This window comes from Xenia sp. Carnegie-2017, unplaced genomic scaffold (assembly GCF_021976095.1).
Source record: "Xenia sp. Carnegie-2017 unplaced genomic scaffold, XeniaSp_v1 HiC_scaffold_14, whole genome shotgun sequence".
Classification (NCBI taxonomy): domain Eukaryota; kingdom Metazoa; phylum Cnidaria; class Anthozoa; order Malacalcyonacea; family Xeniidae; genus Xenia; species Xenia sp. Carnegie-2017.
The window spans coordinates 12,136,997-12,157,447 of record NW_025813447.1 but is presented as its reverse complement, the minus strand read 5'-3'; the positions used below and the strand labels follow the sequence as shown (position 1 = coordinate 12,157,447).

General features: G+C 33.4%; 5 protein-coding genes across 10 annotated transcripts; 1 reads left to right on the top strand and 4 right to left on the bottom strand.

The window, feature by feature from the left end:
• The first annotated feature begins 21 nt into the window (after nt 1-21).
• LOC124433776 (DNA polymerase delta subunit 4-like) lies at nt 22-1,473 on the top strand. 2 transcript variants are annotated; one of them, XM_046983560.1, is made up of 4 exons: nt 22-223; nt 510-590; nt 990-1,089; nt 1,172-1,473. In XM_046983560.1, exons 1-4 carry the CDS (start codon nt 103-105, stop codon nt 1,197-1,199), a joined length of 330 nt encoding a protein of 109 aa, XP_046839516.1. In that variant the 5' UTR covers nt 22-102; the 3' UTR covers nt 1,200-1,473. The 2 variants fall into 2 exon arrangements, with proteins under 2 accessions (XP_046839516.1, XP_046839515.1); XM_046983559.1 differs by having other exon boundaries at nt 34-223; nt 990-1,101.
• On the bottom strand, nt 651-11,151 carry LOC124433774 (INO80 complex subunit B-like). Of its 2 annotated transcripts, XM_046983556.1 has the most exons (10): nt 11,141-11,151; nt 4,235-4,359; nt 3,905-4,127; nt 3,531-3,674; nt 3,213-3,318; nt 2,396-2,453; nt 2,207-2,307; nt 1,873-2,051; nt 1,581-1,736; nt 651-1,283 (listed from the first exon to the last, which is right to left on the bottom strand). In XM_046983556.1, exons 2-9 carry the CDS (start codon nt 4,275-4,277, stop codon nt 1,589-1,591), a joined length of 1,002 nt encoding a protein of 333 aa, XP_046839512.1. In that variant the 5' UTR covers nt 4,278-4,359; nt 11,141-11,151; the 3' UTR covers nt 651-1,283; nt 1,581-1,588. The 2 variants fall into 2 exon arrangements, with proteins under 2 accessions (XP_046839512.1, XP_046839511.1); XM_046983555.1 differs by lacking the exon at nt 11,141-11,151 and having other exon boundaries at nt 3,905-4,325.
• LOC124433775 lies at nt 4,747-5,991 on the bottom strand. Its single transcript, XM_046983558.1, has 3 exons — nt 5,628-5,991; nt 5,432-5,544; nt 4,747-5,103 (listed from the first exon to the last, which is right to left on the bottom strand). The coding sequence occupies exons 1-3, from the start codon at nt 5,809-5,811 to the stop codon at nt 4,885-4,887; spliced, it is 516 nt and encodes a 171-aa protein (XP_046839514.1). The 5' UTR covers nt 5,812-5,991; the 3' UTR covers nt 4,747-4,884.
• Nucleotides 6,147-18,737, bottom strand: LOC124433770 (heterogeneous nuclear ribonucleoprotein L-like). 4 transcript variants are annotated; one of them, XM_046983548.1, is made up of 21 exons: nt 18,309-18,737; nt 13,756-13,882; nt 13,292-13,379; nt 13,072-13,139; nt 12,837-12,957; nt 12,504-12,589; nt 11,896-11,992; nt 11,750-11,831; nt 11,251-11,295; nt 10,776-10,847; nt 10,355-10,384; nt 9,986-10,162; nt 9,808-9,911; nt 9,602-9,723; nt 9,310-9,417; nt 9,014-9,042; nt 8,833-8,921; nt 8,492-8,546; nt 8,261-8,359; nt 7,602-7,839; nt 6,147-7,386 (listed from the first exon to the last, which is right to left on the bottom strand). In XM_046983548.1, the coding sequence occupies exons 1-20, from the start codon at nt 18,673-18,675 to the stop codon at nt 7,619-7,621; spliced, it is 2,187 nt and encodes a 728-aa protein (XP_046839504.1). In that variant the 5' UTR covers nt 18,676-18,737; the 3' UTR covers nt 6,147-7,386; nt 7,602-7,618. The 4 variants fall into 4 exon arrangements, with proteins under 4 accessions (XP_046839504.1, XP_046839503.1, XP_046839506.1 ...); XM_046983547.1 differs by having other exon boundaries at nt 9,986-10,165; nt 18,309-18,736; XM_046983550.1 differs by having other exon boundaries at nt 8,833-8,906; nt 9,986-10,165; nt 18,309-18,736.
• Nucleotides 18,738-19,033: 296 nt separating this feature from the next.
• On the bottom strand, nt 19,034-20,032 carry LOC124433814. The gene has a single exon (XM_046983605.1). It carries the CDS (start codon nt 20,030-20,032, stop codon nt 19,556-19,558), a length of 477 nt encoding a protein of 158 aa, XP_046839561.1. The 3' UTR covers nt 19,034-19,555.
• Nucleotides 20,033-20,451: the final 419 nt, after the last annotated feature.

Sequence of the window (20,451 nt, the reverse complement as noted above, 5' to 3'; positions counted from 1 at the left end):
AAAGGCAGCATATGTCTCTTTAAACGAAGCATTCAAAACAATATCTTAATTGCAAATTGTTCAATCAACAACTACGATTTTCACGAATGAAAAAATCGAATAATGTCTGAAAAAATACACAATTTTTATCCGGTTGTGAAGAAAAGTGATGTCCTTGCAAAGAAACATTTACCAAGAAAAGCTAATGATACTTTAAAAGTTAAACCTGATATACAGCAGGAAGGTAATGGACGTTAGTGGAAAAAACAATATATAGCGATCAGATTGATTCATATATATATGAACTTTACATCTTTTCAGAATCACCAAATAAGATTGTTTCAAAAGTTTTCACTGTCAAATCTTTCAAATTAAAGTACAAAGAAATTAAAAACAGTGATCGTAAGCATTACAATTAGACACACACCACCCCCCTCCCACCAGATATGTTATCACATTTTTATCATTACTTCTACTTCCACAAAATGAAAATGTAACTTACAAAATAGACCTGTTATTGCAATCCTTAGTGTATCCTTCTGCTAAAGAGGAGTATGATTTCAGTTTGCTGAAAGACTTTGATTTAAGATGTGAATATGGTCCCTGCATTGGTATGTTAAAATTTTCCAATTAAATATTTTGATTGTTGAAAACTTTACCATTCACATCCATTTATGAAACAACATTGTAATATCAATAAAGATTGTTGTTTCAGCAAGTAAATTTACCAGATCAAAAATATTGAATTGCAGAAAATTGCCAATTGAAAATTAGTATATCAGCAATCAGTTTACAAATGTTCAAAAGTTGAACTTTAATCTTGACAATTTTATGCAATCGCTATTTGCTAGTAAAACCAGCACATTATTATCAATAGCAAAACTCCAATCAGGCTGACAAAATTTTTGTTCTTATCACCATAAATGTACTTTCCTCTATGGATCTCTCTAAAGTCAATGGCATACTGTACAAGTTTATGTGCATACAATGTATGATCTCATGTTTGCAAGGAATAACAAGATTGGAAAGATGGAAAAGAGCCAAATATCATGGTTTGAATCCACCAATTCAAGTTAAAGAAATCATAGAATCACACGAAAATGATACAAGGTACACAGAATGGTATGTACAAAGCAAGAATTTTCATGATGATCATGAAACTCAATATAACATTTCACTTTTTTCCCTGCAGCATCTGGCATGAAGAAGATCTGTACTAAAGTCTTCTGAATTTTTAAGCAAACCAGTCAGATGGACGAGTAAATGGACTGACCATGGATCACCTTTTGGACATGGATTAAATTCTAAAAAATTTTAAAACAAATTTTTTGATGAAAAATTAAAACAAATTTTTAATGAAAAATATTGTGGTTGTAAACCAAACAATAAGTAGATTTTATGAGCTGTATATGCTCCAACTGGATTATGCAATGTAAAGGAATCACCTTAAAACAAATAGTTAGCTTACAATACAATATAATTTTTTACTTGAAATGTTTTGTGTATTCCATGGCAAAAAAAACAATGTCGTCCCACTTGCAACTTAATGAAAATAGTTACGATAAGTATAAGTTGCATTAATATTAAATAGTTTTGCTAACTTGTGTATTCAAGCAACTCCAATGGCATGAATGTTCGACCTTTCAATTTTCTTATAACATTCCAAACTGCACAGTGGTAGTTTGGTTTGTGAACATGAATAACGTTTGATGTTTGCACAACCTTTGACAGCACACTTCACTGGCGCTGACAATAAACTAAAAATAACATTTTGAAAATACAGAAAGTTTGGTAAGTAAGAAACTGAGATTTGCGTATCAATGACAAATCATAAATTATCTTATGTGGTAAAAAAAGCATGGAAGTAAGAATCTATACACAAACTAAAAACACCTTTTCTGTTCTCTTTTCTTGAAAGGTACATCCATGTTAACAGGAAAAGATATCGAGATGCCATTTGTATTATTAATATATGTTACACGGGGTATGTCTGCTTTCTGGATGCGTTTTTGTTTTTCAACTTCCTTCCTTGACTTCACTTGTTTTTTTAAAAGTCTTTCAATAGTTTGTACCTAAACAATAACCAATAAACTTAAACATCATTGTTGATACGAAGAAACATTTTCAAATGTTCAATTATCGCTATCTTGATTATCTATCATGAGCAACAGAGATGATTGTTATAATATATTTTGATTAAGATCCAATTGAATTGCTACAATCATACTTTATTTTCCTCGATCTGTTTTTCCATTTGTTGTTTTCTTTTTCTGGCCCTTTGCTTGCGTCTTTTTGCTGCTTCTTCAGAATTTTCATCCTTCTTCCGAGCTGCAACCAAGCCAACAATTGTTGAGCATTTAAACATATTCATTTAATTAAGGATATTACATGGATATCAAGAATATAAAATTCTAACCTGTGGGCAATTCAACAAGCTCATTTTCACCCTCAATTTCATGACCTAACATTGCTCTCTAAATTATATAAAACTTAGTATAAATCAAAAGTCAATATAGTACATTATCACTTATGTCATTGTGAAGATGGTCCATAAGATATTACAATACCAATACACTAGGCATAAATTCTATGTTATAAGAGCTTTCTTAATTCTTTCTGCAAATTTACGTAGCCTAACAACTAATTCAATACTTGAGCCTCTTGCTGATAATCTAGAGACGTTTGGCGTAGAAAAGTTCATGGACCGGTCAACCCCCCGGGCGGGGATAAATACTGGCCGGTATACAAATGTTGTTTGTTGTTGTTGTTGTTGCTGATAATCTAGAGATGAGTTGATCTCTATAAAAAATCGATTAGCTGATTTGATGAATCAGCTGATTAATTTGCAAAATCCAATTAATAAATGTAAAACAACAAGTCAATTACACAACATGATACAGTAGGCAAAACAAGGCATGGCTTTCATTTGACCTTCTAAGTTAATGAAAAAGTTTTGGAAAGTAAACTGTTTTTCACTGTAGTTTTTAATTTCAATATATGAGAAATAAGGAAGGAAAATAAAAAGAAAATTCTTACAGATACCACAGAGTAGTAATGCAATAATTAGTATATATCAAGATTGAAGCATGGGCACATTCAAATATGCAGATTTTAGATTTCTAAAAACAAGCCGATTCTATATAAATAATCAGCCGATTGCCAAATATCAGTTAATTCTCAATGTCAATCAATTGGTTCATCCCTAAAATGACTAAGTGATTTAAATCACCAACCTGTCTTGCAGTCATCGTGCTTGTATCTTTCTCTTGTTTTAAACAACCAAAATCATCCAGTTCACCAGCTTCAAGTGCATCAAGCCATTTGTCTTCTTCTTCTTGTCTAAAGATGAAAAAATTTAATGACATGGTTTGCTACAATGTTTTAATCCAAGCTCACCAAACAATAAATATTTTTCTTTTACATCATATGCCTGTACCCTCACATATCTTGGGGGTACAAAAATCAAACTTTGGTAAAAACCAAAGGCTTGCACTTAAATGTTAATAAAAAATATTAAATGGATAATAAAATCAAATGTAATCTCATTTTACTCTTCAACATTAGATTTCTCTTGATCTTGAATACCAGCCAAATCTTCTTTCCATGGTTCATTTACCCATGTTGCTGTCAAACCATGTCCTTCATAACTTTCTTTTTCACCTGTAGGTGTTACCACTGGACTTACTGATGGAACCCTAAAATGATAACCATTATAATATTAAATGCTCATTTTATTGATCTTTGGCTGTGCCAGAAATGCACTGAATTCAAAATTTGAAAAACAAGAAATTCGACATTTCGTATACCATACACAATATCAATTATCAACATGACATTGTACAGTATTTGCCACCGTATGGTTAAATTGTTTGTAGGTCAAATTATGTCCTAATCAAACAAAGCATTCAACTAAATTCAAACTCACTGTTTGGTGGTTAATGTCTGTCCACCTAGTTTAATCTTTAATTTTAACGATCTCCCTTCCTGAGCATCCTCCTTTTCTTTTTCTCTTTTCTTATGTTTCTTTCTTTTAGGGGAGTCAGCAATGCTCTGCTCACTCTCTGTGGTCTCTCGTTTTCGCTTGTGCTTCTTGTGCTTGTGTTTGTGTTTTTTCTTGGGTGAACTTGACCCATCTGTCGACTCCATAACTTGTATCAAAAGCGTAAATAGAATTATTAAGCCATCCCAACACAATAACATAAAACCATTTTAATTTCAATCCAAATTAAACAGAAAACATAACATATTCTAATACCTTTTAACTCGTCATCACTGATTAATCTATCCTTCCTTCCCATGTCCGACTGTAGAAAGAAATGAAAGACTATCTACAAAAGTTCATTTCGGCAGCCATATTGCCATAAACGACTAGTCCTAGTCCTAGTCGGCCACCCACCGGATGTTCTCAAGCAGCAAGTGCGCGGAAATTACGCATTGATGCCCCCGAACTGAAAGAACGTTCACAGAAAGCAAACCAACACTAGCTGTAGCTGGTGTTCATATTCGAAAGGTGATCAATAGTCATGTCGTTATGTAAGGCCCAATTTTTCTATCCTCTATCTCAATCATGTTATGTCGTGACTGTCGTCTTTTGCCTGTGACAGAACCCATCCATTAAAGGTTGAAGTCACCCCCACCCAATACTTCCCACGCAAAAATGTTAAACATATATGTTGTGTTTTGCCCTTCCACGATATATTCTTGCTGGCACGTCTTGTTGTACAGACTACACTGGCAATCAAGTCAATCAATGTCAAACACAATAGATTTTTATACAGACATGTATGAAAAAGTATGCCTGAATTATAAAAAAGTATCACAGTTCTCAAAATTGAAACTAAGTAGACAATGACAAAAACCCGCACTTAGCAGCTGACAGCATTTGTGAGATGACATAATGCTTTCCTATTCAGATTGTACAAACTCTTTCTCCATTACATGCAAAGTTTTAAACAAAGCACTCCCTGAATGCCAACAGTCAATAGGTGGACCCACTTTGCTATAACCTATTTTTTGAAAGAAACCAACAGCCTTGGTTGCACTCTTGACCCTTATGTTTGCAGGTGATCCAAACCAAAGAGCATTCTCCATTTCCTCTAACATTAGCTTTCCCAGATTATTGCCCTGATTAAAAAAGAAATGTGATAAGTCCTTGTCTTATTATAACACCAGCAGTATAAAGATTTTGAAGTGTTCTTACTGATGATTTATCCATACTCTTTCATATGGATAAAAGTATGTTCATTTCAAAAAGTTTTAAGAATGATACATGGCAAAAAAAGGTGAAAATCATCAGCCAAGATTCTGATATGCTTGCAAAAGTTCCTTTTACTAGTAAGTGGTATAACTTTCAATAGTTTTCAGCAGAGATTCTGACATTTACAGCTATTGTTTTAGCAGTTGGGACTGAATACACTTATATTGATGAAACAATGGCTGGCTCTAAAAATACCTGATATTCTTTAAGAACAAATAGAAAATTAATCCAATGAAATAGCTCTTCATCATTCACATCATCTGCAAAGTACATCTTCTGTGGACGACCACAACAGACACCCACAACATCTGTAATAAATGCAAAAAGTTGTAAAAGTGACATAAAATGTTTACAACCGTACGAATAAAAGAAATGACAAAGCAAAACGCACCATTGCTGTTTTTAGTAAAAGATAACGTCCTGCCAAATAATATAATGTCACTGAGTGCAGGTTCCAAAGACTCGCCACTGACAGTCCGCGATATATGACGAAATATTCTCAAAGATTTTGAATTTATTTTCTCCCTGGTCACACTAAATTTACAATCACGCTTTGGAAGCTGTGGACAGGCCATTGTAGTCAAAATAATATAAAGGTCGGCCGTCGGCGATGGACAATTAAAATAATCTATGGAAGTAATCTAAAACATGGCGGTATGTGGCGAAGAAAGAGCAAGAAAGTCAATTAACACCACTAGATGGAATGGTAAGCAGTAACTGGAGTACGGCATTTCTTTATTCATATTTTAAACAGAGTAGAACTTCATTTTACAACAACCTAAATTAACAAAGCAGAATATTATATAATGAGATCTCACCTCCAGGGCCCTCACCTCGACCCCAATCAACTTTCAAATGAGGGAGGGAATTAAAACCAGGGCCATAGACAACATTTGTAAAGCAGTGGACGTATGTGAATTTCACTTTAATTTTTCAAATTAAAAGTGTCGTTTACAATGCTATTAATATATTGATAAATCTGTATGTAAACATTGCGAGTGCACTATGTGTTAACATATAAGTACAATTTTGATGATATTTTTTCTACAATACAACGTTTAAGCATTACGACAAAGTAACACAAATATATATCATCTTAAAAAGCTAAATAAAAACAATGGTACATTATTAATTATTGTATATTTAACGAGGTCCAAAATACCCTCCATAATCGTACCATACTAGTTTATAAACCTAGTAAGTGAAAGAACTGGCACGAACAAGATTTGTACGTATCTGGGGCAATGACATCAATATTATCATTCGATTTTGAGCAAAGTATATGGCAGCGGCCAACAACATGAAAGGCTAGTTAAGAACGATAATTTAAAACAGCCATGTGCCAACAAGCTCATTTTGCGGGCTGTATAGTAAGTTAAATAGACTAAACAGAAGATACATGCAGTGGAAACCATTTAACATTAAATACAAGTAGAAAGTAAAAAACATTTATTGCTTATCTCAAGCACTCCCTTTCGTAAATGATTTTTTGTAGTTGCAATTGTATTACTAAGCAGTGGATGAACAAAAAGCAGCCCAACTAATAACAACTTGTTGACACCTGGCATTACTTTCTCCACAGCACAAAAATTCAAGAAACTAACATCAATTAGACTAAATGTCTTCTAAGCGAAATAAGCTTGCGTGAAGGAGAAAAACACATAAATATATTTAGATGTTAAATACTTTTTGTCTCAATATGAGCTTTGTGTCAAAAACCTTGGAGAAATATGAATGATACAAAGCATATTTTAGATTAATAATGGAAAATTAAAAAAAAACACAGCATAAGCAAATCAAAAGACTGATTCGATATTAGAATTATTGTGAACGTTAGTGTTTTAACAAGTTTAAGTACAATATTAAAGCTCCCGCTATAATTGTCTTCCCCCTCCTAAATGCAGCAGAACCGTAGGTTTAGGTCAAAAAGAGGATTTTAAAAGGCTTGTTGACAAAAAAGCTCATTTGAGGTGTAGTTATGGATATGTTAAATCGTTTCGAAACTTATTCACTTTATATAAAAATTAATACATTTGTACTTATTCAAGACATTATATACTTTGTTGTTATGTCATCTATTATATTTACGAATGTAAAATTGTGATGGAAATAGAGTTATACCTCGAGCAAGTGACTTGGCCACCTTGTCACTAAAGGACAGAGAGAATTTACATGACACACGTGTTTTTTTACAAACAATAAAAAACTTTAGCTCTGATTGCAAACTATATATGTTGGATATTTCCTGCTTGTACTTAGAAATACATAAAGCATTTTACTAAATTATTCTTTCTTGAAAAGGTGGGCCTTGATTTATGGATTCGATGAAAAGGGTCAGTTAAACATGAACAATAAAATAAATTACCAGCATATACTTCCAGCTTACGAAACCAACAGTAAAGACGGATTCCCTGGAGGTCTACTTCCGATGGGACCAAGTCGCGATACGAGATTTTCATGACTCGGAAAAGTTTCCCTTCGCGGAGAGCGATTTCCAAATGCAATTCCAGCAGCAGCAGCGACTGCAGGTGCGACAGTAGGTGCAGAAGGTGTGATTGTGGAGCTTGGTGAAAATGCCAATTTCAACGTGTATGATCCACCACCTGAATATACCGATAAAATCTGTATCTTCAAACATTAAACTGACATCTGCTTTGAGATGGTTGAATTTAAACAATACTCCTTAACATTGATATTACACACAATAGAAATACAGCTACGATTCAGTGTTACCATGTAAAAGTTCACAATTACGAAAAACATCTCCAAGTAAAAAGAGAAATTGAGGTTGAAAGCTAAACTGGTGAAATTAAACTGGTTATTTGCATGGTAAAATAGCGTGAAGTTATGTTAAACAAACTTAGTGAAGAAAAACACATATTTCTGAAGCTAAACCAAGCCAAAGTGAAGCCAACCTGTAGGTGAGAGTTGAATTGTAATTCTAATCGCTCTCAGTCTATGTTAATATGTCAATGCATTTCTTTTCAAAAAAAATTCAAAAAACAATAAAATTCAACCTTTTACCTTCCGGATTAATAGTCACGTGATTCACAAGCACGACCGCTTCAGCAGCGGATTGAACCCGAGGCATTTCGAGTAAACCACTGGAGGATTTAGCACTTCCTAAACATAGATGAAAAAATAGTATGTTGCCAAAGGATGCATGCAGGAAACGATCATTGCTCGTTCTTTTACGATTTTCAATAAATGTACTATTTTTATTTGATGTAATTAAAAAACCACTAAATTATTTACCTTTTGAAAAGAAAGTTCCACGGATGGGTGAATCAGCTCCAGATGTAATAAATACCTGTCAAAAAATAAAAATTCCCATCTTAATGAACGAATAATGATAAATAACAAAGACTTTTGCATTGTAAACACAACATTGGTATCTTTCACATTAATGTTATCAAAAACGGTTTTACTTTTCAAGCTTACATAAGCCATCAAATCTCTTTATTTTGAAGAATGTTTGGCAGTTAACAGTGTAAGTTAATCGATTTAGCAAACTTTGTCAACTAAAATTTTCACGATTAAGAGAAGTCTAAAACTACTATTTTCATGAAATGCATTTCAATTCAAGCTCAACTTACGTCTTTAAGTTGATCTAGTGTACAATTGCGTGGTGCGTTGAAGAAATGGAGCATGCGAGTAGGAGGTTGATATCCTGTAGTGTAATGTCATGGAAATCACAAAGTCAAGAATATTTTCTAAGATTCGTAATGCTATTTAAAATCGATAGCAATGATAAAAAGATAGCAATACAAAGGATACTATTTTTCAGGCTTTGCCCTTCAGGTATGCTAAAATACATTAATTAAATGTTCAGTAAAAATTAAAAATTGTATCGTAAAGACTGTCTTTTCTAATATCTGGAATATTTAAGCAATGATACATAGCATCGTAAATTACATATACGACATTAAAGTTTGTACAATTGCCTCTCGGTGGAAAAGCCCTGGTAATTAACATTAGAAGCCATTCTAATTTTGAGAAGAATGCCACACGAACGCAGGCTCTCGTGAAAGTTTTGAATGTCTAGAAACATTGAAAAGCTTTAATGAGCTTACTATTTAAATCTGTTGTTTCTATTCTCTGTATATGTTACAGTGGCTGGTGTGCCATCATTCAACGTATTCACGGTTGATGAGCCCGCTATGTAAGGGTGCTTGGAAAAACTAAAATAAAAATGAAAGCATTATGGGCGCAAAAAACAAACAATGGTTACAAAGATATATGAAATGAAAATGAAGGGCAAAAATATTTTTGACAGTAAGTACGCAACGTGAATTCTTTCTCACAAGTCTTAAAATTGGCGTTATAATGCACAAAAAAAACACGTTTATTTGGTAATCTGCTTACGCTATAACAAGCTTGCATTCAAATAGTTCCAGACCATTTAAATTCTTTATAATCATTTCGGACGCCATTTTATCTGACATCTGAATCATAGCAACGCCTGGTTTGTTCGTTAAAAATTTTATCTAAAATTTCACAAAATTTCTTTTCAGGTTTCAATTGTTGGCAGCCAACGTTTCAAGAAATCACCAGATTACAGTCTAATGTACCTTAATAACATTGCCATAAAGACAAAACAAGTTAAAAAGACGGTCACAGTTTAGTTTTTCTGGATTTAATCCGTACACCATAAGAACACATCCAACACCACCGTCTAACAAAGTCGCAGAATGCAACGGACATTTTAGTTTTTGACGTCATTATTTACGTCACAATACAAAACTTCACCTGGGTTGAGTAAATGTTGCCCAACACCGATAACATTTTGGCTGGTTAAAGGTAATGGCGAGAGTCCACCGGGACTGTTGGGGACACTGGGATACAAACCCATAATCTCTGAGCCATCTGAACTCGAGGTAATGGAGGAAGACATAGCATCACAAGCAGATGTTTCACTGGTGCCACCTGCTTTAGATACAAAAATAGAAAATGAATTTGCACGGATTTTACGAAATAACTTCAATGTATATAAAAGACGACAAGGTTGACGTTAACGCTTTTATAAAAAAAGCTTCTTTGACATAAATTGTTTTTGTAATGGTAGAGTCAAACTCCAACAAACCAACTTTATGTCAGTAGTATTTTATAGACTCTTACCTGGTAAAACACTCAGCTTGGACAGTATACCTGATATAAACATATAAAACGTTATTTAGACATAAGCTGCAGTTCTTTTGGTAAACATAAAGATTTTTGAAGTAAAAAACAAACTCTACAAAAAACTTTATGAACTCAAAACAGATAAATCCATCTGTGAAAATTAAAACAATTTTTCTAATAAAATGCTCAGCACAGGAATTGCAAAATATCTTCACATTCATCTTTGGTAAAAACTATATAAGCACTTTTTTCACTTGGATACTGATGATTAGTAGAAGATCTATTCAAACATGATATTTCATCATTAAATCACAGACATTGCAACTAATTTTCTCACGATTTGAACCAGAACCCCCACAGAACAGCAAGTAACTGTTCCTGACATTCAAGCCAAATATTAGTCGCTATATATTCTTACTATGAACGGTGGGAAATGCTGATATATTTGCCAAGGTTTCATTAGTGATTGGTAACTGGCTGCCAGACATTCCTAAATAGAGTAAAAAGGTTGTATTATCGCTACGGTTTTGCTGATAATCCAAGAATTAACCAGAAGATGGTGCTATTTTGTAAAAACAGTTGAATTTTACGAGTCTCGATTTTCAAAAAAATCTGATGAACATGCTTCTTCCAGACCAATGCATCTCTCACAAGTTTGCACTGAAAGCTTTGTTAAATGTATTACACAGTGAATTCTAGAATTCACCACCTCATTGATGATGGATATAGAACAGAATGTCATTTGATAACCTCAGTTGAAAAATCAATATTGAGGACGTGTACGTTGATACAACAGTTTTACTACTCATTTAAACATCTCTACAATGGAGATATTTTTTAATAGAAGAGCAACTGACCCTCAAATACACAAAATACATAATATAAATTTCTACCTGTTGGACTTAACTGACTTATAATATTTGTACTACAACATTCGTCTAGAAGAAAAAAGGAACTGGTATGAATTTCGGTGTTTCTTTATCGTGAGCTGGACAAAAGAATATTTTTATCTTGACAGTCAACTCTTTTGACGCAATTTTTCGAATATTCTCGCAATAATAATGTAAAAAATTTATTGTTTTTTTATATAGTTGATATAAATTTTACATATTTTCATATATTAGAATAAAACGTGCAACAAACATCAACAGCAAGATGTGGATTTTGAAGTTTTGTGCAACAAAAAAGTTTGCATAAAGGTAAGGGTCATGAAAATTTCCCGCAAATTAAAAACTGAAGATTCTCTCAAATTAGAAAACCCGTTCATTCTATTGAAATATAATTTCCCACACTATCGCGACTGAAGTATACAGCAAAGTTGAATGCTGTTGCATCCACCAAACGACATACCATGCAAATAAGCCAAACATATTTTATTTAATAAATTCATACCATTGACACATTGTTCGCTCTTGTCTTGTACTGTAAAGTCCCAAGTCTCGTCATCATTTTTATACACATTTAATTTTTTTGCCTGTAAATCAGCCATGACAAGTTACATGAAAGTAAATGTTAATAAGGTAAACAATAAAACGTACCCTTGAATACTCGACTTTTAATGTGCAACAACCAGGATAAATATCTTTACCATTAAGATACATCCTAGCCTGTTCAGCAGACTGAATACTGTCAAATTTAGTTTGCGTTAAAGAATACGTCGAAATCAAACATGAACAAAATGATATTGAAATATATTTATTGAGGTAAATAAATAACATAATCTATCCTTAATTTGATGTCAACATGTCAACAATGACTGCTCAGTCAAGAGTTTTGTTACTCGACTATAGTTACTTTAACCCAAGGCTGTAAAAAAATGTCGGCAAATCGAATCCATTTAAAGTCGGCTTTCTTAAAAATTTCCGTAATTTTGAAGATTTCAAAACAAAGCAGTTGGATATAAACACACAGGAAATTTTAGTCCTGTATCAACAACTCAATCATCTTAGAGCTGTTATTACAAATTCGAGAAAAATAATTAGAGTGGTTTTTGCTGATGTGTAAAAACAAATCTAAAATTTAATGTTGCATGAAATACATTATATTTGTATTTCGTTTTATTGTAAGTCACGTGGTTGTTACGTCACTATGTTAATCGACAATTAAACTACAATAGAAACATGAATTTACTATTTTCAAAGGATATTCGACTAGACACTGTAAACCATTTTTGTGAAATATGACAATTTTCAAGACATTACCATATGGATTACACACTTGAGATATGACATTCTAAAAGTAAAAGAAATCTTAACAAACCCACATATCGATTATCTATTAATTCATTACGACTTCCATTACGTAGAGAAACATAAAGTTCTCTCTTTTCGTACTTATTTCTAACTATTCATGTTCTAAAATTCCAAAACATGTTTTTCTTCGATGCTTCTCGAATAAAACGATTTAAAGTCGAGTTTACGTGATTTTAAACATCCTATTTAACCGGGGAAAGTTTTACTTGCAAAAAAACGTTACTCACTACATCAATGGAGTACAATGCATTCATGATTGTCAATAGTAGAATATGGCCGCACATTTCCTGATCTCCGGGACTTTGAGGAGAAACAGACACAGGATAATGACCATTAGGAATCTTGTCCCTGAAATTAACAACTAAAACATAAATTACTGCACAACTGCTGAGTTCAGGCTTCTTAACATTGAGTTAATAATACACGAAACTATCGAACTGACACATATTACAAATGACAAACCGTTTAATTTCTTGACTTTTCGAAAAGTTTACGTACATTTGACGACCAAGTAGAATAATAGGATTGCCCTAAAAAGATCAAAGAGACTTTTGCTGTTTGAAGAATATAGAGCGTTCGATATTGAAAAGAATTTAAATAATTTTTTATCACTAAAATGGCCGCAGCCTCCTTAGTCATGTTGATTATTGTTCAGCAGAAAAACTTGACCATAGATGCCTACCTGTGCAAAACATACGAGCGACACAGCATTATCAATATCTTCAAACTCTACAAGTGCCTGGCGTATCTTTGGAAGTAGAGCTACGTATCTGAATGAATAAAACAATCCTCTTTCTGAGTTGAAATGAGTTTTTAAATACATCTCGCTTGCAATTTGTACACTAACATATAAAAATAACACCATTAACATCTAATATAGAAAAGATTAGACTATAAAATTCAAACTATGTGATGGTTCGTGGTCAGGGACTCAAGTTTAGAATGCAAATGATTTTATTTTGTACACAAAAACCTTGGTCATCTTTCTTGTGCTAAAATCTCTAACCATCCATGTGTTAATGAACTCGTGTTATTGTGTAAATGTTATTTGACATAAAACATTTGAATCTTAGAAAGTTAACAAGGTAAAATTCCATTTAAACAGGAGACAAATTTAACCAGACGAAAACAGAAAAATCCACTAACGTTATTTTCCCAAACGGTTGAAGAACACTAATTAGATCTGTTTCCTTCGTCCCATCGGCCACCGCGCGACAATGGATTACTCTGGATGGCGGTGTATCGTGCAAAGGATTTGGGATGTTACCAGACTCTAAAAGGGTAAATTCAAGATATCTCAAAAATAATTCAATGGAATTTGGTTATAAGAACGCCAACAACAATCATTTACTTTTAAATATATTCTTGGAGAAACATATCTTTGTAGAGCAGCAATGATCTTTTAAATGAAAATATGTTTGTGATTTGAATTCAAACAAAACAAAATAACCATGACTATCCATTTCATGTTTCATATTGATGCAAACAGATTTAAGAACGAGAATTTTTTAGCAAACTGTAATGTATACAGAGATATCTTTGTCCATACAACATTGTATGTTATTGGTCTTCATAAGAATACGCATCGGACACAGATGTGTTTCTCACACGGACAGCATGGGCCTTTCATTTTCATACAAAGTCAACAATAGACCCACATGAAAAAATCTATTTTTTATTAAACAAACACATCAACACGAACAGGTCCTAAACGCATAGTTTTAAAATGCTCAGATATAAGAATGGTCTTCCAAAGAGAAATATATTGAAAATTACAAAAAGCACAGTCCACACCCTAATTAGTTTCGTTAAAGATGATAAAAAAACCAAGAAAAACGCATTTTGAACGGAAAACAAGGAACATTCTTTATGATCTTTGAATTCCAACTAGCTTAATTAAAACGGTATTGTTTTATATGTTCCTTTGGATTAAACACACAGCGCTTACCTCTGCTACGCGAATTCATTTCATTCAATTACAATTTTAAAATAAAATAGCATTTGTTTTACGTCCGATCAAAACAACTGCAAAATATCAAGCAAATGTATGGATAACAAAAGCACGTATCCTTTTTATCGTCCCCGACTATATAACCAGCACTATATTTGAAGGTCAGGCAAACAAACCGTTTCAGGTCTAGTTAATATTGACCCCCTCACCTCGGCCGTATTTATTTACACACAATAAAAATTTTCCATCAAAAAGAGCCCCAAATAGTGACAAGTTTACTGAGATGTAAAATTGGTTTTCGACATCTACCATCTTCACATACTGTAGCGATCAAGTACATTGATTTCTTCTAGACCATTCTAGCTGTGACATAATTACAAGCAGATCCTGTGGATCAATACCTCACAAAAGCAGCTAGAGCAATCAAAGTAGAAAGCAGAATGATTCAAGTCATAATTTTGAATAGCTCATGCACTTGCAGCCAATTCATCGTTATTTTTTGTAAAGACATACGGAGGCGTACAATTTATTTGCCACATTTAACCAAATCAATGATTAATTGGAATATTTTCATTGCAAATTAACGTATGTCACAGGACAAATTGACAAGTTTTCTCCAAATAATTAACAAAAATTAATTAAATAACAAGAAAATTCAGTGCATAATTAATCTCCTTAGTGATTGTTAAACATAATTGTTTCAATAATTTAAGACACGGCTTCACTAAGGCCGATTCTTTCCCATTTTGGAAATATCGTACCGTTGTTGATGACATTATAGCTTAGAATAGAATATAAGACGATAAATATTCCAGTAATTTCCGGGTTTTATCCTCTTTCACAGAGACAAATCAAAGATGATCATTTTTCAAGTGCTCGCGTCACGGCTATAAACAATGGACCATTTTCTATTTCACTACAGTTACAATTGTTTAAATATACGAATGAAGTTAGAACGAATATGCACACCTTAGCAGAACACCGGGAACAGAAAAGAACTGCCGAAAAGTCATAATACAATGTTAGCGAGCTTTTTTATATTTGAGGTATGTCGGTTTCAGGAGGGAACGTAGCCTGCGGCTTCGGAGTTTGCACTTAACGTATTTATTGAATAGTTTAACGTTCGTTTTAATGCATAAACTATAACTATGTTCATCCGTTTCTTATATTCAACAACCGTTTCGCTCAGTAATTGAAAAACTTCTTGACCAGTCGACATGTTATGGCGAATGATCCCCCCCCCCAACCCACAAGTAAACCTCCCTCCCGGTCACGCCTTTGGCATATTCTGAGATGTCAAAAACTGTTTTCACTCGCTTTTAGTTACATAGCCTGTGTATTCTAAAAGATAATTAAAAAAGCCAGAAAAAAGTCAATGTTGATTTTCATGTTTTCCAATCTTATGAACGGCTGAAATAATCAATAATTTACAGCAGTTGTAAACACCATATTTGCATTTTGTATTCTGTGAGTGGACATCATTCGTTATCAACAATCCCATATTTAGAAACCACAATTTACAAGTAATTAATCCCATCAAACATACATACAGGGCAAAAATGACTCGGTTCATCACACTAAACCAATCATGCATCCATTAATGAAAATATTGTACGGTTGTTCAGAGGTTTTCAAAAACATGCATTTATCGACATCCATCCTTGAATTATGTAGTCATTACATAAAATTTAACACGAAAAAGTTCGCTCATACAAACCATCAGAATCAAAGAATCTTATTCTAAAATTAATGGTTCCGAATGTAGAAGATTCTATCTTAGTTTCGTTTGTGACAAATTTGCAGTACTTTAAACTTTTGTTCTTTCGATATATATTGTTATGAATAAGCAAATCTTGCAAAATCGAGACAAGCAAAATCGCAGTTTCTATGCAAAAATATCCGAAGAAATATATCTTTAAAACTGAAGTGTTTACACTCCAGATCAAAACATCTGCTCTTAGCAACTTGTACAATTGTAGAAGTAGACACATTGAAGTTAAGACGCTGCGAAAAGGTTTAAACAAAAATATATAAATTCGTGATAAATGGAATGGTTTTTCTTGTGGCAAAATTTGCTAACGACAAATTTGAAATAAATAGGCTATTTATCCATCCACATTACAAAAAATTTTTTGACGACTTTGCAGAACTGTCTTCGGCAATTCACTAAAGCCCGATAATTAATGGATTACTGTGTAGTTTCAGCTTTTGGCTTAAATTAACCATTTCTCAAAAAATCTGTCAGAAAAACCATCACTTTCACGATTGCGCAATGAACTGAAGTAAAAAATTTCCACGCGAAATGTCTAATGTCAATAAATATTTCGTTTTCTGTGGCCTCGTTTCTTAGAGAAAAAAAAATTGTTGGACAACACTTAATTTTCAAACCAAAACAAGCACAGACAGAGACCCGAAAAACTACAGTCTACACAGCGTACATACAATATTAAGTAAGTCCTTCATTTTGTGCAACAAAGACCGCAACAAAATAAGCACAGAAAAAATACAAGAACAATATCATAAATTGAACTGTATGCATAGACAATAGTAACGCATTGATTCGGGAATGCCGATAACAAATATAAAGATTCTGACGAAAGAAAATTGCATTTGTCCACTTCGCAAAGTGTTTGGACGGGAAGGAAGCGACATAAAATTGTACAGCGAACTCAAACTATCTGTGGCTTATAAGAAATAAATATGTTCGAAGCTCTTTAATTTGGCATGATTTTTCGCAAAATGCATTAAATATTGTATTCTGGGGTCAAGCGGTATTTGGCCTGACTTAACCCCGTTATCTTATGCACATCTGCCAGTGATAATTACGATGAAATCACAACAAATATCGGAATAGCACTATGAAATCATTTCCAGCAAAAATTTTGCAAAACGAGATGACTTATTGCTCCAAAGCCTTACTAAATTTTTAAAGAAATAAAACGTTACAAATTGAATGACGGGGGAGGGGGTATCTTCTATCAAACTTTGTAGTACAATGATCACAGTCGGTATCATTTTCAAAACAAAGAAACAAAACTAAGTTGCTTAGGATGGGAACGCTAAGTATTTTGATAAAACTTGTTACAAAAAACTTATCCAAGTTACGGAAAGAAGAGACAAAATGTAGATGTTACACAGCACAAAGAAAGCACTGACAAGCAAGGAAATATCGAATTAAGTTCAAACTAATTGAGATATTTAATGACCTACATTTACGAGCATGAAACAATTTCTCTGGTCTGGCCAGGCGATAAAAAAGATTGAACTATTTTAGCATGCATGACTTGTTTTTCTTTAGAGTGCATAAAAGCGCTAATAAACAACCAATGATTAAAAAGGTCCAAAAATTGTAGCGTCCTTTTTGGGACAACTCATGCATAATTCGGAGCTTGTACGACGCAGAAAAAATCAGTAATACTGATTAATTGATGTGTCTGAGTGAAACTCATTTACATTATAAACAGAAACAAATCCTCGTGTTTTGTTGGAAAAATTATCTCTGTGTTACAATATTTTGACAATAAGCGCAGACATACACGCTAGACGACCTTTGAGATATGACATTCCTTTGAAATTCAAGACATTTAAACAACACAAGGATTCCAACTTGAATTCATCATACAAATACGATCGCTTTTATGGCAAAATACACAAGAAGGACGTTAAATATTTATAATACGCTTGTACTGCGTGATGCGGAGAAAAAACCTCAAATGTGTGCATACTCATTTGATCAACAAGAACTTACCTAGAATTTCTGTCATGAAATTCTCTTTATTTTCGGCGTCAAATTTTGTCGTAAATCGAGGATTGCTGTCAACAACATTCGAGAAGTTTAAAGAAACTTCAATACGAGGATGTTTTTCAACAAAACACTGCTTAGCATTTGAACCATCCACTGCTGTTATGATTTGCGTCTCAACTGGGGGGCTTTGCGATAAGCTAACAGCGCCTGCTTCGACGTCTGCGAAATTTCCTGTCTGTTTTGAGCCAGCCTTGTAGTATTTCACAAACTTCGATTCAGAGAAATCCACTATCTGTTGGCCTTCCATTTTTGCCTTTTTATGAGGAGACGCGATTGATGGTAACATAGCGGACGCCTCCAACGTGCTCATTTCAGACGGTCGAAAATAATCTGAACATTTACGCTGACTCAACTGACTTTTAGTTGGTCAGCTGGATGTCTCGCAGGCCCAGAAAATAAATTCTACGGAATTTTGTTTTAACCAATTGGAAAGCTGAGATGTCGCAATGCATCCAATAACAACGCATTTTGATGTCTATTTCGACAGAAAACGCTCTCCAATTGGCTGCTAATTGTAGACAATTTTCGCAAGTAACTCAAAAACCGCGTTTTAATTTTGCATGACCACATCCAGATTAATATTTTCTGAAGCCACAGTTTAATAATTTTGGTCAAATTGGTTTTCCAAAGATATCCAAAACTAATAAATATTAATAAACCATACAATGTTTCAAAAACTGATGACTTTGAATTTCATCGGAACCAAAAAATCTACAATTAGATACTCAGCATGAATGATGAACACAAATTTCATCAGAATAAATCAAGGGGAAAAGAAACAAATATATTTACAAAATATGCTTTAAGTTACCAAATCCATAATGATTCACGAACCATTAATTTGCAATGAGAGAAGGGATATAATGAAAGTCTCAAGAGCAAGTTCGTCTTAAATGATAAAGTCTACAAGTAAGCTTTCACAACAATTAATAAGATAAATTTTCTGAAGATGGCATCATGAGATGTCGAAACATGTCTGTTTTCAAAAAAGTTGTCGTTTATATTAAATGTGTATTGGCAATAATGCTTTTACGAAATTATAAATTTTCTGTTTAGGCAACAAACAAGTAAATTGACAAACAAGCATTTTATTGAGATGGAACAGTCAAATTAATCGAAAAACTCAAAAATTAATTTTATTGGATTGTACTTCAAATTACATTGCTCGTTCAAGCCTCGTTGACGATTGGTTAAAAGCGATCCTGTTGATTAAGACCTTTTCTACGCATGGTCATCAATTGTGCCTTAAGTCCAGCAAGCTCTGTGCTTAAGCTTTCCACATTAGTGCGTTGTTTTTCAAGTTCAACAGACAGATTGGTTATCTCTTCAATTAGTTCGTCCTTTATCTTTGTCAAATCATCAACCTGAGCAGTAAGTTGTGCCTTTTCCTGCATTTCAATATCTTTCAAGATGGCTTCTAATTCCAAACGACACTTCATTGATGAATTTAATTCACCCCTCTGTTTACGTAGATCACTTTCCAGTTGACCAATTAAAATATTTTGTTCGTCTAGAAGAACTTGCATTTTCATAACACGTTCTGTATCCCAGGCCCTTCTCACAAGTAAACACTCTTCTTCGTCATCTACTCGACTATCTTCGCCAAATTGAACGGTAACGTCAACCATAGTAGTGTCGATATGGTCGAATTTACAGTGAACGTACATGCGTCAACATAAACAGGTTTTACAGGCAAAACTTGTACAATTGGTTTTGTCGTTTTCTCTTCTACTGATTTAACGTGTGTCATTTTTTCATAAGCAAGCCGAACTGGCTGCTTTAAGTTGCATGGCTGTGCTGTAATACGATCAATAATATTTTCCCTATTTTCACGCATGAGAACAAGATTTTCATGAGGATCAAATGGAATAACTTCATCTATTCCTATCAAGACATCCTTACACAACGCTGAAAACCTCTCATGATGGATTGAATATCGGCCAATGTCTGCCGAACTCACAGGTAAAGTTACTTCATTTGTAGAAATATTACATGAACGTTCATAAGTTCCTGAAAAGTTATGTGTTGTAAGTTTATCTGCAGCATCCTTATTAATCGATGATAGTTTGGTTTCAGCCATGTTGCA

Bases quoted from the DNA above. Each gene is read 5' to 3' on its own strand.
- LOC124433814 (XM_046983605.1), bottom strand. From the start codon at position 20,032: ATGTACGTTCACTGTAAATTCGACCATATCGACACTACTATGGTTGAC.
- LOC124433776 (XM_046983559.1), top strand. From the start codon at position 103: ATGTCTGAAAAAATACACAATTTTTATCCGGTTGTGAAGAAAAGTGAT. The intron at 591-989 runs GTATGTTAAAAT...CATGTTTGCAAG, and splicing joins TGAATATGGTCCCTGCATTG to GAATAACAAGATTGGAAAGA. The intron at 1,102-1,171 runs GTATGTACAAAG...TTTTCCCTGCAG, and splicing joins GATACAAGGTACACAGAATG to CATCTGGCATGAAGAAGATC.
- LOC124433774 (XM_046983555.1), bottom strand. From the start codon at position 4,179: ATGTTATTGTGTTGGGATGGCTTAATAATTCTATTTACGCTTTTGATA. The intron at 3,319-3,530 runs GTAAAATGAGAT...TTTCATCTTTAG, and splicing joins GAGAAATCTAATGTTGAAGA to ACAAGAAGAAGAAGACAAAT. The intron at 1,737-1,872 runs GTGTTTTTAGTT...TGTTATTTTTAG, and splicing joins AAGAAAAGAGAACAGAAAAG to TTTATTGTCAGCGCCAGTGA.
- LOC124433775 (XM_046983558.1), bottom strand. From the start codon at position 5,811: ATGGCCTGTCCACAGCTTCCAAAGCGTGATTGTAAATTTAGTGTGACC. The intron at 5,545-5,627 runs GTGCGTTTTGCT...CATTTATTACAG, and splicing joins TTTTACTAAAAACAGCAATG to ATGTTGTGGGTGTCTGTTGT. The intron at 5,104-5,431 runs GTATTTTTAGAG...TTTTTTAATCAG, and splicing joins TTGTTCTTAAAGAATATCAG to GGCAATAATCTGGGAAAGCT.
- LOC124433770 (XM_046983547.1), bottom strand. From the start codon at position 18,675: ATGAGCACGTTGGAGGCGTCCGCTATGTTACCATCAATCGCGTCTCCT. The intron at 10,166-10,354 runs GTAAGAGTCTAT...TTGTATCTAAAG, and splicing joins CAAGCTGAGTGTTTTACCAG to CAGGTGGCACCAGTGAAACA. The intron at 8,547-8,832 runs GTAAGTTGAGCT...ATTTTTTGACAG, and splicing joins CACTAGATCAACTTAAAGAC to GTATTTATTACATCTGGAGC.